This window comes from Psammomys obesus, unplaced genomic scaffold, assembly GCF_907164565.1.
Source record: "Psammomys obesus unplaced genomic scaffold, mPsaObe1.curated_primary_1811, whole genome shotgun sequence".
NCBI lineage: Eukaryota > Metazoa > Chordata > Mammalia > Rodentia > Muridae > Psammomys > Psammomys obesus.
Genome location: NW_026590062.1, coordinates 21,493,079 through 21,511,317, shown reverse-complemented (window position 1 = coordinate 21,511,317; position 18,239 = coordinate 21,493,079). Strand labels below are relative to the sequence as shown.

The window sequence follows — 18,239 nt, the reverse complement described above, 5'->3', positions numbered from 1 at the left end:
TCTTTTCCCCTTCATTTAATGAACACTTTACAAAGTACAAAATATACTGTCTTTTTTTAGGGGGAACATTAGGTACTTTTTTCCCTCTCCATCATACAGTACACAACTCTCAAGGGTTTTGTTTCTTTGACAAGGAAAACGAACGCACAGGGGCCCTGGAGGTGGAGCAGACAACGGTCCTCCTTTTCACCCACGCTGCAGGACTGATGAAGTACCACTGTTGCTGGTGACCTGGGCACGACATGCCAGGTGAGGGTCAGCTGGGGCTCTGGGCAGGGCACCCACACCTGCCCCCTGCCTCAGGATAACGGAAATGATTTTGGCATACAAAAGGAGGGCTGGGGGAACTACGCTGCACTTTCGGCTCCCTATTCTTTTGGGGCTGACCCTGCTCTAACTTCCTGTGATACAGGTAGACTGAGGCAGTAGGAAGGAAACCATGCTAGGCTCAGCCCACGGAGACCTGAATTGTGCCCATTGCTGCAGTCTCTAGCTTTGTGGACCCTTTCCCAAGAAGGGTTCCTCGTAAGCAAGAAGCACCTCTTGTGCCCAGCGCCTCTCCCTTCGAACACTGTCTTTAGAACTGAATGGGCTGAAGAGTCCCACGGGTGGGCCTGGGCCAGCTCAGGCTGCCTGCATGGACTCCCCGGGCCTCTGAGGAGCAGAGTCTTGGGGATGCAGAGAATGGGGGAAGGCGCCTATCCCACCAGGGCAACCCCACACTCCACCCCGGAGCCGGGGCCTGCGTCCCTTTCTGGTTAACTCTGGCCATGGGTTAGGCGAAGGGCCAAACACTGCACAGAGCAGCTCGCAGCTCTGAGACACATACACACTCATGCCTAATATACATGTACACACACACACACGTAAATAAACAGCACCCTGACACACGGACGCGGCCAGCCTGTGCTTTTGACTCTCCCAGCTTCTCTCCTCTTCTACCAAGCGCCACAAGCCACCAACACCAAACTGATGTCCACGAGCTCCATGGCCTAGGCCTCGGGCCTCTATTGGTGCCTTCAGCAACAGCCCAGCATCTCCCTTCCCCCGTTGAGTAGCCTTGGGGGAGGGTGGAGTTCAAGCTAGGGTCACCCTGGGGTCAGTTAAATGTGTCCTTTTGCTGCTTCTGATTAGAAAATGGATACGAAAAAGGTAGCTGGGATGAACTCTGAAATGTAAGAGAAGGTTAGGACTACTAAGTTAGCTCCAGCCCTCCACAACAGCCCCACACAGCAGAGCAAGGCTGACCGGCTCTGGGCTATCTCGGCCTCACTTTCCTCTGGATGTCAGAAGGGAGGTCTTCCACCCTCCTAGGCTGTACTCTAACCCTCAGCGCAGTGCTCATCACTTGAAAACCCAAAGCTGTATCCTGTCCCTGTTAAGAGCTCAGTATCTCCATTCCGGCTCCCTCCCACCAAGCCAAGCGCTGACATCCTCTACGGTTCCCCAGTTCTGCTCCCAGAAAAAAAACAGATGTTGGCGAGGGGTGTCCTGTGCTGGATAACAGGCACCTCGCCAGGATCTAGAACCACCTAGAAGGCAAACCTCTGAGTTGGTCTGTCAGAGACTGGATTAGTTGAGGTGCGCAGGCCTACTGTGGGCTAGGCTCCTGTCCTGAATGAAAAGGAGAAAGCCAACTGAGCACCAGCACGCCTCTCCCTGCTTCCTGACCAGGCGCAATATGACCGTCTCCTCACACTCCTGCTGCTATGCCTTCCCCGGCTTGGTGGACTGTCCCGTCAAACTCAAGAGTCAAAATAGACCCTTTCTCCCTTCAGCTCCCTTTGTCAGCTGCCTCACCCATATCGTCCCCACATCCAATCCAGAGGCTCGGGCTGCTGGCCCAGGGCTGGCTGGGGACTTTGAAAGGCCAGCCTGGGGAATGTGCCTGGGAGGGCTTGGTGGCAGGTGGCTCAGACCTTTGAAGATGATGTACCAGACAAAAGGCGGCGGGGGTGGGGGGCATGTGTGTGGTGTGTGCCGCTTGTGCTTAGGGGCTAGCTCCTTTCCACCTGCCCGAATAGCTTTCCACTTGCGCAGTTCCTTGCATCATGGGGGGCCACCTCACCAGCCTAAGCAGGTGGCTTCAGCAATGGCTGATGGGCACAGACAGAACCAGGTCCACGGATCTGTCCCAGCGCACCAGGAACCCGTCACCTGCAGGGACAGGGTGACTGCTGATGCGGGGAGGCTCAGGGAAGGGGTTCCCCTGGCGGCGGGGCCGCATGCCTCTATGGGTGTGTGGGGCGGGTCTTTAGAGACCCAGTGGGGAAAACATACAGTCGCCCATGCTGCTGGGGAGTGGGGGAGAAGCAACTTCTTGGGAAGCAGGTGGGCCTCAAGTTGTGCGGCTGAGCCAAAGGGGTGGGCTGAGGGTGGGGTGGCATTTGTCAGTGAGGACACTGGATGGTCTTTTTAGTCTGTGCAGTTGATATTTAACTTTTTTTTTTTTGAGACCCTTCTCAGCTCAGGCTAGCCTTAACTTATGATCTGTCTGCTACCATCTCCTGAGTGCTGGGAACTGAACCCAGGGCTTCATGAATGGTAGGCGAGCCGACTATCTGCTGAGCCACAGCCCAGGGTGCGCTTTTCTGATTAGGGTGCCTTTCAGGCAGACGCACACACCTCTGGAGTTCATGACTTGCCCTGCCCGGGGTGGGGGTGGGGCTAAGTTTCCATAAACTTTACCTTCCTAACAGCCAGTTCGTTCTCTTACCCTCCCCGTGAGCCAAGAGCGACTCTGTGCTGCTAGGAGCTGAGAGAGCCCTGACTGATGACCAGCATGCTGCTAGAGGCTGGGTCAGCCAGAGGGTGTGTGAGAAGTCACCCTCACATAACCAGGAGGGGGGAGACAGCACTAAAAACACAAGAGTGGAGGGCCTGGGGGCTGTCATGCCCTGCAGAGCTGTAGAGACCTTGTCATGCCAGTGCTACCCAGGACCCACTGTCCCTTGAAGGCTGGCAGGCAGAACCCAGGCCCCAGCTTCTCTCCGAAAACACAGTTGGGGGAATATGTATGGTTCAGGGTCCTGTGGGGTCAGTCCTAGGAAGAGAACCTGAGATTCCTAAGCTTGCAGGAATAAAACAAAGTAAAAAATAAATCAGCTGGTGTGACGGCACACACCTTTAATCCCAGCACTTGGGAGGCAGAGGCAGGCAGATTTCTAGAAGTTCAAGGCCAGCCTGGTCTACATAGGGAATTCCAGGACAGCCAGAGCTATGCAAAGAGATCCTGCCTTAAGAGAACAAATAACACAACAACAGCAAAAGTCGGCTAAGATGCGAAGGGACTCTGGGAGGGAGGCTGAAACACAAGGGGTTTACCAAAGTTTGCAGAGTGGCCCTGAGGGAGAGAACCACTGTTAAAATGTAAGCGAAAACATCCCGATCCCCTCAGATAAAGCAAGGGCATCCGAGCTCTAGGCTGTGGAAATGGGGGTGCAGCAGCTACGAAGCAGGCCACACTGGCCCTCACGGGCTGCCCCACACGCAGGAGGCTGTTGGTTCTGTCTCCCCTCCAGGCTGGCCTCAAGGACCCCAAGGCTTTTCCAATCATCGTATTGCCTACATGTTTGAATTAAAAATATAAGGTGGCTCAAAATGTCCCAGTGTGTGTGCACATGAGGCGGGGCCCTTGCCTGTGTCCTGCGCACACAGAATATATTAACATATATATTGCTCAAGTATATATGCTATTTACAGAATATATCTCTATCAACATAAAACACGTATTTATAGGTGTGTACAATACAGTCTTATCCTAGCAAGTCTAGGGGGCCACAGAACTATGGGCAGGGGGCATGGCGCCAGCACACTTACATGGTGGGGAGGGATAACTGGAAAGCGAGACAGAAGGGGCTATGAAGAGGTGCGCCCTGGACAATCAAGGCCTTCCAGGGAGAGAGAAAGGAGACTCCGGGGCCGCACTATGGCCCTGCCCACTCGGCCATTTCCCTTTTGGGACCAGAAAACAATTGATAAGATTTGGTTGTTGTAAGGATTTTGTGCAAAAGGAATTAATACCCCCCAAGCCCAAACCAAACCCACCAAAATCAACCAGAGGTGATTTTGACTAGCATGACCGGTTCTGAGCTTCCACATGGTTTTAGAATCCTTCCTCCACCTGAGTGTACTTCTGCGGCCCAGAGAAGAAAGGAGCACAGCTCACACAAGACCTGTGAAGGGGTGAGTAAACATTCCCTCCTCTGACCTTGTTGGAGACAGTGCAAGACCGGCCTGAGAAGAACCCCAAGAGTGAGAAGTCTGACGGAGTCCCAGCTAATGGCGCCGCTCTCAGTTGTGATACGCTGGGATGCCTTACAGGGATGCTAATGGGGTCCTGGTGTCCAGAGCTCTGCAACCCAGAGCCCTCCTCAGAAGGCAAGGCCAAGATCCTTAAGATCCATGTTCGCCTTCGTGTCTGTGCCCAAAGACACGGTGCAAAGTGCCAGTGGACCCTTGCGCACCCTGCTAAGACTCCAACAGGCCCCACCTCCTCCAAACACAATGCTCCTTCCCCAGCTGCCTGTAGGCACAAACAATGAGTAAGCAAACTGCAACCGTGATTCTTCTCTACGGATGCCTAGCCCAGCCGCCTCCCAGCTATCACCATGGCCACTGACTGCTGCTGGCTGTGATTTCCAGCAGGTATTTGACCTGGGGCCTCTTTGTCCCCTGAAAGTGGGGAAGAGAGAAAATGAAGGGGAGACAACTCCCAGCTGGTCTAAGTGACAGCTGGGGAGGTGGACACAGCTCAAGGCACCCTAGGCCTGGGCTGGTGGGGGTGCCCACTGCCGGAAGAAAACTGAGTCTTTGTTTGCCCATGTTGGGTCCGGGGAGAGCGAAAAGAGAAGAGATAGAAGCTGGTGCTCTAGGCTGGTGGGAGAGAGGTGTCCTGGGATTCCTTCCTCCTCCAGGGACAAGTGCTGGGTGGGAGGTTGGTCCAGGGCCCCTCTTGGCAGTCATAGTGGGAATCAGAACAGGCCCTGTGTAGTCGGCAGGTAGGGTTCTAGGATATTGTCTCCCCACCCCCCCAGCTTGGGGGTAGGGAGCCCACTGCTACTGTCTGAGAATCACTGGCCATTATGACCTGAGGGCAGCCTGCTGGCCTCCATTCTGAGGGAACCAGCCCCGAAGCCTCTGAAAATAGAGCAGCCACCATTCCATTGATCCTGGGGGTGGGGCCTCATGGGGGCTTCCCCAGCTCTGTATACCCAACCTTGCGCCAGCAACATCCTAAGATGTCCCGAGGTCTCGTGGGAGGCGACAGCTTCCTTTGGTGTTTGCTGTGGGCTGTATGTGAGGCCGTGGGCTGTTCCCAAGCCTCCTGGGCCTCACAGACCACTTTCTGGGCTGGAACATTGGGGAGGAAGATGGGCACGTCTCCACTGGGGGGAAACGGAGTCATTATTGAAAAGGCTAGGGACTCTGGAAGGCAGGAGGTGGATGAGGGATGGCCTTGGTTTAGGCCCCGGCCTGGAGGATTCAGGAATCGGGGAGTGTCCCAGAGGCCCTGTCCTTAGGGTCCCAGGGCCGATCTTTCAAGTCCTTAGGGAAATACTGCAAGAATAACCTTCGTTAGGGAAAGGCCCAGGTGGGCTGTGGCAGGGAGGAGCCCAGAGATGAGCCTTTTCTAATGCTTCCCTCCTTGACTGACCTTCAGGGCATGGATAACCCCACTAATATTCTCTTCTGGAACCTGCAAGCAGGAAACACAGGGAAAAACAAGTGCATTAGTCCAGGTACCTGTTCCCTACTCACCCTGCCTCTTTCCGGGGGCCACTTACCAATGCATGATCGAACTTGAAAGTACTGATGTAGTATGCTGGGATGTCTGCGGCTGCCAAGGGCTCGGAGATCTGGGCTACAATACCACACTCATCTAGGGAAATATGGGTGCTTAGAGTCTAGGCAGGTGCTCTACCACTGAGCCACACCCCAGCCCCTCACTGGGGGATTCTAGGCAGGTGCTCTACCACTGAGCCGCACCCCAGCCCCTCACTGGGGGATTCTAGGCAGGTGCTCTACCACTGAGCCACACTCCAGCCCCTCACTGGAGGATTCTAGACAAACACTGTACTGTTAAGTCTCCCTCCCAGCCCCACTGCATGAATTTTTCAGTTGTGGGGAAAATAAAGGCCTTCTGGTGAAGTCCACTCATTGGTCTCCTGAGGCCTTCGTATAGTTGTCACCAGCAAGGGATCTGTCAGAATGGGGGCCTTGGCCTGCTTTACCATTGATCTCCTTGTTTATGCAGTGGGTGGAGCTGGCCAGGTCCCCTGGGCTCATGCATAGACCCCTGCACACACACGCTAGACCCTACAGGCTCACCAAATCCCAAAGGCTGTCCTCCTATCCGCACCATCTTCCACAGCTCTCCAGACGCGCTCGTGAATAGCAGATGACTCGGGAACCTTTAGAGGGAGTAAGAAGGATTTGAGGCTGCTGCTAACTGGTGCTTTCCTCAGCTCCGGGGAGCCTTCTCTGCTTTATGGGAGCATTATAGGGCCAGAGTGACTGAATGGCTATCTCTCAGGTGGGACAGCACAGGATTCAAGGACATGGCAGTGCCACGAGGGGCAGGAAGGGCAGCCAATGCTGGGGTGAGACCCTGGGGACAGATGGCATTGAGACGGTGGCTCCCATCTCCACTTTGGCCCCTCTTGCTGTGGACCTTGGATGACGCCTGCACCTGTAGGAACATCTCCAGTGAAGGAAATAGGGCAGACCGATCGGGAAGAAAGTGTGTGCTCTCACCCAGTCCCCCGCTAACCTCCACACAGGACCCCTACCTACCTCTGCTGGGTTTGTACGTCCATCACCAGTGAGATGTAGCCCTCAATAAGAGAGAAGGAGAAGAAGCGGATGTGGCCACAGTCATCACTGGCGGCCATGGGGTCCTTCACTCTGGGGATCAAGATGGAGCTGTGAGAATGGGGCTCCCGCCACATCCTTCATGCTATCTGCCACCCCCCAGTCTGGCAGGAGAGGCTGGTCTTGCCTGTGCCTTGCCTCCATCAAAAGCCTATCTAGCCCAAGGAACTCAGGAAGTCATAGACCCTGAATGCTACTACAATACCGACTTGCTAGGCAAGATGTATCCACTGGTGCCATAGTAGCATGATGGTTATTGGTGTAACCAACGACTTTCTGCTTAAAACTAGGATGAGCTTCACAAGAGGGAATTCATGCCTGGGACTGTAAACCTGGTCAAAAGCTGTGGCTTGGGAGGTCACAGCCCCTGGGGAAAATCCTCTTGTTACTTAGCCTTCTAAATATTTCTGTCCTACTCCTGCTAATTAGTGCTGCATTAGTGTGGAGAGAGTAGCATCTCTCTGCACCAGGCAGCACTTAATGCAGACACTCATCTGGACAAAGCGTGGAGACTGACGGTTGAGTTCTCAGCCCTAAGTGAGACATCTTGTATCAACCCCCAACCCCATCACCCACGTTAGAAAAACACGAAGGGGTAGAAAGAATGTAAGAGTTGACAGGCACATCACGGCTCCCCCTTCAGACCGGGTTCCTGAGTAGAACGGTCCCTCTCCATGTAGACTGGATTCCTTGGTGGAACCATGCCTCCTCCCTTAGACTTGCTTCTTAGGCAGGCCTTCGTGTCCCCCTTCCCCCTCAGGGTCCTGGGCAGAATGCGCCTCCTCCCTCAGACTGTTTTTTATGGGTAGAGTCAGGCCTCCTGGGTGGAGCAGTATCTTCATGTCTGCCCCCACTCCAGCACCTCACCGCAGGGACCTACCCGTTGGAGTAGAACATCACATCCATGAGGAGAGTGGCGACAGCCGGCAGCGTGTCAGGGTCCAGGCTTGTGACACAGAACCTGTTGCTTGGACTGGACAGTGGGTGGATGACTGGCCTCTGGACTGAAAGAGCACAGGACACAAGATTTAAGGCCAGAGTAGAACTTTTCGTGTGAAGGAGCTGGTTCAGCCCCAGACCTTGTTCAGAGCAGCCCATGCGGCTCTCCCACCCCCCAGCACACAAACTGCACTGACTCTTAAGTTTCCCTTCAGGACCCTGGGGGCTCTGTACAAGTGGCTCTGGAAGCAACGATGTCCTTCCCAACAGCACCCACTGGCTTAGCTCCTTTGCTCTAAGCCTCTATTCCATGGTCTCTGCCAGAGGAACACCAACACCATGAGCTGGGTTGAGACAGGAGCCACTTTTGGCCAGTTCCTGCCCGCTGCACCTGAAAACCAGTGAACACCAGGTGGACTCCGAGAGCAGGGCCTTCTGCTGGGGACGCTTCCCTCAATCCCAACTCACCCATCTTGGGCTTCACAAAGCCATTGGTGATGCTGAGATTCTCAGCCGCCACCGTTTCTCCATTGACAACCCGAAGGATGGTGAACTCGGAGGACAAGGTGTGAGTGACAAAGGGCAGGTCACGCTCACGCACCTGAGGATGGAAAGTGGAGTCTGAGTCCCAGCTCATCCCGCTTTAGCACACAGGGCTGAGGTGAGGAGCAGAGCAGCAGACGGGACAGGATAACGCGTCTGCTAGAAGCAGCAGCGTGTGTGTGACACTGAGAGGGCGCAGCCAGTCACCACAGCCATGACTCACCAGGATGAAGTCGGTCTGATAGGTAGACAACATAAACACGGAGATGTTCTGGTCAGCCAGTGGAGCGATGACAGACTTGGCGATCTTCGTAACACCGATGGGCTGGGAGCTGGAGAAGCTGCCGCCACCAGACACCACATTCAGCGCCAGCCAGGTGGCATCAGCCACGCTCAGGTGCTCGGAAGAGGGCAGCTCTGCAAGGGGCGGGCGACACGGATGATAGTTTCGGTGACTTGCGTGGGGCCTGGGTGTTCCCAGGCCAGACCAGGCCATGCTTGAGAGGTAGGCAGAGATGTAAGGATGGCTGATGTCTTAGAGACTGTCTTGTCTGTCTCTGCGCCTCAGTTTCCTCACTTAAAAAATATTTTTATTTATGTGCATGTGTGTGCCTTTGTGTGGGTATGTGCACGTGAATGTAATTGCTGAGGAGGCCACAAGAGGGCATGGGATGCCCCCTGGAACTGGAGTTACAAATGTTTGTAAGCCACCAGACATCGGTGCTGGGGACCAAACACAAGTCCTCTGGAAAGCAGCAAGTACATTTAACTATCTCCAGCCTCCAGTGTCCTCATTTAGTTAACAGGATGGCTCAAAGGTGCTTTCTAGGGAAGGCTGAGCAGGTGACATCCCGGACGGCTTATAGTATGCTGGGTAACTCAATGGGGCCTAAAGCACCTGCCAAGTTGTTCTGTCTGTGTCCAGCCTCAGTTTCCTCTGTTGTAAAGCAGAGTTGGTAATGTCTTAGTGAACTCTTAGTTTTTTTTTTTTTTAAATATATTTTATTACTCTATTTTATGTGCATGTTGTCTCCTTTTTTGTCTGTGTGCCACATGCGTCCCTGGTGCCTGTAGAGGCCACAAAAGGGCATTAGATCCACTGGAACTGGTGTCAGGGATGGTTGTAAACCACTACTGGGTGTCAGATTAATCCCAGGGTCCTCTTAACTACTGAACTACCTCTTCAGCCCTGAATTCCTAAGTCTTCTGTTGGTTTGTTTGTTTGTTTTAATAAAAATTTTAAAAACTTTCCTTTTTAATTTTTTTGTGTGTATATGAATAGTTTGCCTGCATTTATGCCTATATACCACACTCATTCTTAATGCCCTTGGAGGCTAGGAGAGAGGCTCTCATGGGCTGGAGTTACTTAGAAACGGGTGTGAGCCACCATGTGGGTGCTGAGAATGGAGCCCAGGTCTTCTGTAAGAGCAGCCAGTGCTCTTAACTGCTGAGTAATCTCTCCAGCCCCAAGATTTATTCTCATTCTGTGTGTGTGTTCATGTGCACATGTAAATGCAGTGATGTTGTGGATATAAACATGTTCTTGTTTTAATCCCAGGTGTGGGATGTGGGACTGAATCAGATAGCCCACAGCAGCTTTGTGCGGGCTGAGAGGAGCTCCTTGCAAGCTGCAGACAGTTGAAATCTTAGGACTCTGGAGAGAATACATGCCAGAGTCCAGAAAGTGTTGAGGAGCTCCAAGAAAGAACAACGCTGTTGCTGCTGCTGCTTTCCCCCTGGGACTCCTGGTTGCTGTTGATGCAGTGAGACAAGAAGCTGGAGATCTCCTGAAAGGAGGATTGGACTGGTTCCAAGGAACCAAACAACCCTAACCAGCAGGAAGTAGCTAAGAGAACTGTGGCCCACTCTCTCTCACTAACCCTTTCTCTCTCCTACCTAGTTTTGGGATGTTGGAAGGGACTGGGGTGGAGTAGGGAGAAAGATATATAAGAAATGTAAATAAAAGTCTTTTAAAAAAGTATGCCAACACAGTTGCCCTTGGAGGCCAGAAGAGGGCATCTGATTCCCTGGAACTGGAGCCATAAAATGGTTGTGAGCCGCATGCCGGGAACCAAAGTTGGGTTGTTTGCAACAACAGCAAGCGCCCTTAACTACTGAGCCATCTTTCCAGCCCCTTATTTATTATTATCACATGTATGTATGTGTACATGATGCGTTTGAGTGGGTGTATATGGCAGGGTGTGGACGTACAGGTCAGAGGATAACTGGAGTTGGTTTTCTCCTATTCGATGTGACTGAACTCAGGTCACTAGACCTGTACAGAAAGCAAAACTACCCACACAGTCAGCTCACCACCCCACTTTTTATTTGAGACAAGGTTTCATGTATCCCAGGCTGGCCTTAAACTAGCTATGTAGCTGAGGATCCCTGTCTCCACCCCCTGATCATTGGGATGACGGGCATCAGACCACTACATCAGGTTTATGCAGTGTTGGGTGTGGAACCCAGGGCTCTATGCATGCCAGGCTAGGATCTACCAACTGAGCTCCACCCCATGAGTTCCTATTTCTCTCAACCTTTGTCCCATCCATGAGAGACAGTCTCCAAGGAATCCCGGGCATGAGATACAGGCACCCAAAAGTCAGGGAGCTATGTTTCTAAACAGAAGCATTCCCTCCTGGAGATAGGCTCTGGAAAAACCAGGAAGCCAACAAAACTTACAAGGCTCTGGGCATGGTGGCACCAACCTTTAACCACAGCATTCAGGAGGCAGAGGCAGGTAGGATCTCTATGAGCTCAAGTCCAGCCTCATCTACAGCCAATACTTAGTGAAGACTATGTCTCACCAAGCCAAATCAAACAAACAGAGTAACCAAACCCCTAATGTCACAGGGCTCAGGAAGATCCTGAAGCTTACAAGCCTCACAGAGCCCCTGATACAGTCGCTGGGAGAAGGAGACTCTGGAGGAGCTGTCTTCAGGTTGTGCAGGGAGCTGCAGGGATGCAGGTTTCATGAGTCATCACCCATGCTGGTGAGGACTTTTGGTGATCCTGCTGCCTTTGACTCATCCATGTTCCTGTAAGTAAACTTACAGATCCCCAATAAACTTACAGGCTCAATAAGCTAGACTTGGGTGGAATCTTCTTGGGTCTGCTGTTGGTGCCCTATCTGGGGTGAAGAGATGTTTGTTTATGTCTCCCCAGGAAATGTCACACAGCACCATTTATACAGTACCTCCACGGATATAAGCCCAGAGATTCCTATTAGATTCTTCATAAAATCTCACGCTCCTGCTAAGACCCCCTGGCCCCATTCCTGGCACGGAGTAGGACAGAGATATGGGAAGAAGTGGACTATGAAGCTATGCACACCACAGGGACCCTGTAGAGGAAGCACAGCTGTCCACTCCACACAGATGTTTGGAAGGGACTAGCAATTTACCCAATTTCTCTAGATTGGGAGCAACCAAACCAAGACTCAAAGACAAAAGCAGGTGTAGTATGGTGGCGTGCACCTGTCATACCAGCTCCTTGGGAGACTGAGGCAGAGGAAGCTTGAATTCCAAGCTAGCCTGGGCTACATGGTGAGCTTGCATTCCAACCCTCCCAAAACAAACATCGACAAAAATGGGCTGAGGACATGCAGTGCTTGGCAGAATGCCTCTGGTATCCACAACCAGCCCCAGTACCATATAAAACCAGATGTGGTGGTGTAGGCCTGTGGTCCTAGCACCTGGGAAGTGGAGGCAGAGGATCAGGAGTTTAAGGTCATCCTTGATGCTACTAGATTGAGATATATGGGATAATGCTTCAAAAAAAAATTTTTTTTTTAAACCAAATAAGCAAAAAAGAAGATTCAAAATATCTAGGCTCCAAACATTCAAAATATCTAGAGTCTCCAAAGAGATGGGGTTGGAAGCACTGTTAAGAGACAAGGACAGGGGCACGGCTGGGCCAGGCTCCAAAAAGGATGGCTTGGGAGGAGGGGATGCTGACTGAAGTCCATCAGAATCCTATCTGCCTAGCTCAGTCGCCATGGTGACCATAGCCTGGAGAAGCCCATTGGTCCTGCTGACTCAGAAGGGCCTGTGGTCAGCCAGGTAGTAATGGAGAGGCAGGCCGCTTCACAGGAAAGAGAAAAGAGAAGCGACCAGCGCAGGGTTAATCCCGGAGCCCTGAGCTTCTTGGACTACCTGCGGCCCAGGTGGCAGGCTTTGTCCTTTCTACCTGTCTCTCCAGGAACACCTTGCCCTGTCTCAGTTCTTTTCTGTGTGTACCCGTGTGCATCCATGTGCGTGAGAGGTCTAGTTGGTGTCTTTCTTAATTGCTCACATCTTTTTTTTTTAAGTTCTTACCGTGTGTATATGTACTTATGCAGGCCTGTGTGCCACGATATACATGTGGCGGTCAGAACAACTTGTGGGAGTCAGTCTTCTCCTTCCACATGTCATTGTGGGGATGGAACTCAGGTTGTTAGGCGTCCTTACCCACCGAGCAATCAAGTCCCTGTGTTTTTGAGACAGGGTCTCTCACTGAACCAGACTGGCTGGAGAGGGAGCATCACAAATCCTCCTGCCTCTGTAAACTCTAGTTCTGGTTACAAGCACATAACATGCCCAGTTTCTTTTTTCTTTCCTTCTTCCCTCCCTCCCTCCCTTCCTCCCTCCTTCCCTCCCTCTCTCCCTTCCCTCTTTCCTTCCTATGGGTTCAGGGAATATGAACTCAGTTCTTCCTACTTGCTTGGCAAGCACTTTATGAACTGGTCCGTTTCCTAGCCTCTTGTTTTTAGAATTCTAAGGATCCCAAACTTCCTAACAGAAAGGACTTCTTAGGGGGTGGCATCTGATGCCCTTATTGTCTCCCAGGAGCCTGGGTACCCTGAATTCCAGCTTTGTGAAGTGGTCCCCCTTTGTTCCTGGTGTCGACTCCACCTCCTGATGGCGGCAAGTCAGGAAGCTCAGGTGGAAGTTACTGGGCAGTCACACAACGATGAAGTAGATAACGCCTCAGGTGTCTGGAGCACAACTTAAGCTATTTTTTTTTTTTTTTTTATGATTCTGGTAGGGTCAGAGGCATACATGTTCAGTGGTTAATGTTTTCTGTATCAGTGTGACAATGTCATCAGACCTATTTATATATTTTTATTTTTAAAAACTATGTATTTCTAGGTCTTTAATCTCAGCACTCAGGGAGGCAGAGGCAGGCAGATCTCTATGAGTTTGAGGCCAGCCTGGTCTACAAAGTGAGTTCAGGACAGCCAAGGCTACACAGAGAAACCCTGCTTCGAAAAACCAAAACCCAAACCCAACCCAATTAACCAAACCAAACAAAACACAAAAAAACAGAACCCCAATCAAACTGAATGTATGTATGTATGTATGTATTGTATGTATTGTATGTTCATGTGTGTGCAAGTGCCTATGGAGGCCAGAAGAGGGAGTCGGATCCCTGGGAGCTGGAGTTACTGTGAGCTGCCTGAAACGGAGACTGAAAACTGACCTCAGATCAATTCTGCAATAGTAAGTGCTCTTAAGTCCTGAGGCATTTTTCCAGTCTAAAGGTCTCATGTAGCCCAGGCTAGCCTTGAGTTTACTTTGTTGACTGACGGCTGGTTCGTCCTCTGTAAAATGTATACTTAACTTTAAGCCTGTGGACCACTAGAATTAGATTTCAAGGTTCCTGCTGAAGCTGTTGATGTGGTGAGGAGACCCTCCTGCCTTAGTGGCAACTATCACTTCTATCAAAAGTTTGCTTTTTTGTTTTTGGAATGACAGCTATCACTAGAGTATGTTTTTTCATTGAGGAAGCTCAGGAGTAGCAGGTGAAGCAATTCCAAGATCCAAGTCATGATTTTATACTCTTGTTGAGGATGGACCCCACTAGGCAGGTGCTCTACCCTTGAGCCACACCCCAGCCCTTTGAGCTTGAATACAAGGTCTTCCAATGTAACTCAGGCTAACTCTGAATTACTGATCCCCTATTTCAGTCTCTTAGATACTGAGGTACCTGTGCCTGCCCTCCTAGCTCTCGCCACAGACTTCTGAAGACTGTCACTTAAGAGTTTTCCCAGGACTGCCAACACCTGTGAGGACGTTCAAAGGCTCCCTCTGCAGGCAAGACAAGACAAGTGCATTTCCATTTGCAGACAGCCTCTGGGAAATCACTGAAAGCCAGAGACTGCGCTACGAGTGAGGCTCAGCAGTACAGCACATACCTACCATAGACACTATCAGCTCTAGAACTTCGAAACTAAATGACTAAGTAAGTCCAGTGTCGTTGTTTTTGAGACAGGGTCTGACTCTATAGCCTTGGCTGCCTTAGAACTCACTATGTAGATCAGGATGGCCTTGAACTCAGAGATCTGCTTGCTGGGATTAAAGGTGTGTGCCTGGCTCAAAAAAGCTTCTCTAACAAACAAAAGTAGGCATCAGATTTTGGTGAGGACACGTGATAACTGCTAATAGGTACAGGGCTTCATTTTGAGGTGATTGAACATTCTCGCAAGCTCACTGAGGGTCAAGGAGAGTGCTGCCCTAGCCTGCAAGAAACCCAGTGTTTTGCCAGAAGCGTGGCATAAACCAGATGTGTAATGTCAGCACTTGAAGAGAGACAGGAAAATCGGAAGTTCAAAGTCATCTTCAGCTAAGTAGAGAGTCTGAGGCCAGTCTAGGATACTTGAGACTGTCTCAAAAACAAAACTTGCTACACCTACATATCAAAAATAGTGGTTAAAAAAATTTTTTTTTTTGAGGTTTTTCTGTGTAGCCCTGGTTGTCCTGGAAATCCCTCTGTGGACCAGGCTGGCCTTGAACTCAAGAGATCCATCTGCCTCTGCCTCCAAATTATTTGGATTATGTGCTACCACTGACTGGCAAATGGTGGTTAAGTTTTGAAAAAAATTATTGTTTTATTATTTTATGTGCATGGGTGTTTGTCTGAATGTTGTCTGTGTACCATGTGTGTGCCTGGAGCTCACAGATATTAGAAGAAGGCATTATATCTTCTGGGACTGGAGTTACAGATGGTTTTGAGGCACCCATGTGGTGCTGGGAATTGAACACAGGTCCTCTGGAAGTTCAGCTTGTGCTCTATGCACTGAGCCATCTTTTTAGTCCTCAGAAGGATGAATTTTAGGATAACTGAATGATATTTAAATGAAGAAATGAAAAAAAAATAGGGCTAGAGGGATAGCTCAGTGGTTAAGAGCACTTACTGCTCTTGCAAAGGACCTGGTTTTGGTTCCCACTCCCTCATGGTAACTCACAATGGCCTGTAACTCTAGTTCCAGAGGAGCTGATGCCTTCTTCTGACCTCTTCAGTCTTCAGCATGCATGTGGTGCAATTCGTATATACAGGCACAGACACATATACATTAACTAAATAAAAATGTCTTTGTATTAAAAACATTAAAAAAAAAATGGACAAAAGATAGTCAGGCATGGGATCACATTCCTATCATCCCAGCTGCTGGGAGGAACATAAGCTTGAGGTTAGCCTGGGCTATGCTGGGAGACCCTACCTCAACAAACAAACAAACAAACAAACAAACAAACAAACAAGGACCAGTGAGATGGCCCAGTAGGTAAACATGTTTGTACCAAGGTTGATGAGCTGACTACAATCTCAGCAACCCATATGGTAGAAGATAGAACTGACTTCCACAAGTTGCCCTCTGACCTCCACACCCATGCTCTGGCACGTGTGTATACATACACAAAATAAATCAGTAAATGAAAAAAGTAAAAAAGTCATCACCAACAAAAAAATCCAAATCTCCAAACAAACAAAGGCACAAAAATCCCCAAAACAGCTTCCCTTCAAACTCTTCTTAACAACGAAAATAACAAGAAAATAGAAAAAGAAATTAGGAGGCAGGGAGGTAGCCCAGCATGGGTAGAGAAATACTTACCAAGGAAGCCCTCCTCATCTACGATGATGGTGTAGTCCTCGGGGGTCTCTGTCAGGCTGAAAAACTTGCACCTAAGTGGAAAGACACAGGAATATCTGGTCAGTTTGGGAAGGACCCTGCTGAGCCAACCCCCCAACCTCTCACTGGGAGAGATTAGACAGGCATTCTCCCACTGAGCCACAGGCCCAGCCCCTCACTGGGGAATTCTAGGCAGGTTTTGTACCAATAAGCTACAAGGTCAAGTCCCTTGTGTACTCTCTGGTATGTGGTGGTAGCTGCAAAATCAGACCTCTGTATTAAACCCGAAGAACTATCCACTAAAAAGGGTGACTTTTTTTTTTTTTTTTTGAGACAGTCTCTTGTAGCCCAGGCTGACTCCCATCTCATCCATCCATCATGCAGCAATACTGTCCTGCAACTGTCCCAATCCTTTACCTACGAAGGGCTGGGATTACAGATATGCACCACAACTAACTAGGAAAGCAACCTTTGCCCTGTGTTAAATGATACGCCACAAACCTGATCTTCAAGGGGCTGAAGGGATGGCTCTAACAGCACTCACCGCCCTTGTGGGGACTCAGGCTGGGTTCCAAGCATCCGTATCAAGTGGCTTACAACTGCCTCTAACTTCAGTTCCGGCACCAATGCCTTCTCACTTCCATGCGGCACACAGAAACTCACAGAGGCACACTCATACACACACTAAATTCACAAGTCCTGAAACCCAAACAACCGACCAACAAAGAAAATGCCTGTTTGGGGCCGGCTAGCACCCATTCCTCATCTTCTTGACTTTTTGCTTCTTCCCTTTTCATTTATTTGTGTCTGTGCACACGTGAGCAGGCTGTGGTGCACGTGCAGCTGCCAGAGGACAACTTGTGGGAGTCGGTTCTGTGTATTGAACTCAGGTTGTCAGACTTGGTGGCAGTCCCTTTCAGCCACTGAGCCATCTCGCCAGCCCTTGTTGGTTTCTCTGTCCATGTCTGCCCCACTGTCAACTTGTAACTTATTTTCCCCCTTGAAACAGGGTTTCTCTGTGTAGCCTTGGCTGTCCTGGCACTCTGTAGACCAGGCTGGCCTTGAACTCAGAGATGCACCTACCTGTGCCTCCCAGAGTGCTGGGAGCAAAGGTGTGCACCACTACGGCCTGGTCAACTGTCAACTCTAACCTACACAATATTTCACTGCCTCAAAGGACTCAAGTAAACTGTCACCTTGTAGGTGGCCATCAGTACTCCTGTGGGGTTCCTTATAGGGGCCTCAGATCCTCAGAGAACCTTAAAGCTCTCAGGTTCTGGAGGGCTGAAGCAGGTGCGTGCTGGGAGGGATGGGGCCTCCCAGCTGCCCGAGAACCTGGTCTACAGGAGAGGGCATGACACTCCAGCCACCCTCAGGGCTGTAGGGACACTCCAGAAATAGACCGGACACACTGGTCAGGAGGGCATAAACACCAGCAGAGGGCAACTAGGGCCTCTGTGGACATGAGGTATAAAAAAAGAAGTTGTTGAAGTGACATGTCCCGGGGGGCCGGCCAGCTGGTGGACATCCATCTCCATTCAGTGTGCACACAGGCTGAGAGAGGACCTTTAGGGCAGAGGGGGCAGAAGGACCTGTTGCTCTCACTGGTCACCAAGGGCTCTGCATGTGGGAGCTTCCTCAAGGGCAGCAGTTCCGGGCCTGTGGGCCTGGGGGGTCACAGCCCCTGCAGCGGCCACACGGCAGACCTCCTGCATACCAGACACTTCCATTACGATTCACGACGGTAGCCAGCCATGGTTATGAAGTAGCAATGAAAGTTCTAATGGTTGGGGGGTTATCACAGCATGAGGAACTGTATTAGAGGGGCGCAGCACTAGGAAGGCTGAGAGCCACCACCGACCATTCAGACCAGTCTCCTTTGTTTCTGTGTGTGTGTTCGAGATATCTGGATGTGTGTGCTGTCACATGTGCCCATATGTATGAGAAGCCAGCCGAGGGTGTTGGGTGTCCCCCGCTATCCTTCTCATTCTTTGTG

The 18,239-nt window shown here is 50.9% G+C and overlaps 1 protein-coding gene across 1 annotated transcript; it reads right to left on the bottom strand.

Annotated features, from left to right (window-relative positions):
- On the bottom strand, positions 1 to 17,973 carry Castor2 (cytosolic arginine sensor for mTORC1 subunit 2). The gene is made up of 9 exons (XM_055606034.1): positions 17,849 to 17,973; positions 16,226 to 16,296; positions 8,579 to 8,772; positions 8,281 to 8,413; positions 7,754 to 7,877; positions 6,796 to 6,906; positions 6,331 to 6,413; positions 5,787 to 5,881; positions 1 to 5,698 (listed from the first exon to the last, which is right to left on the bottom strand). The coding sequence occupies exons 1-9, from the start codon at positions 17,971 to 17,973 to the stop codon at positions 5,633 to 5,635; spliced, it is 1,002 nt and encodes a 333-aa protein (XP_055462009.1). The 3' UTR covers positions 1 to 5,632.
- Between the last annotated feature and the right edge of the window lie 266 nt (positions 17,974 to 18,239).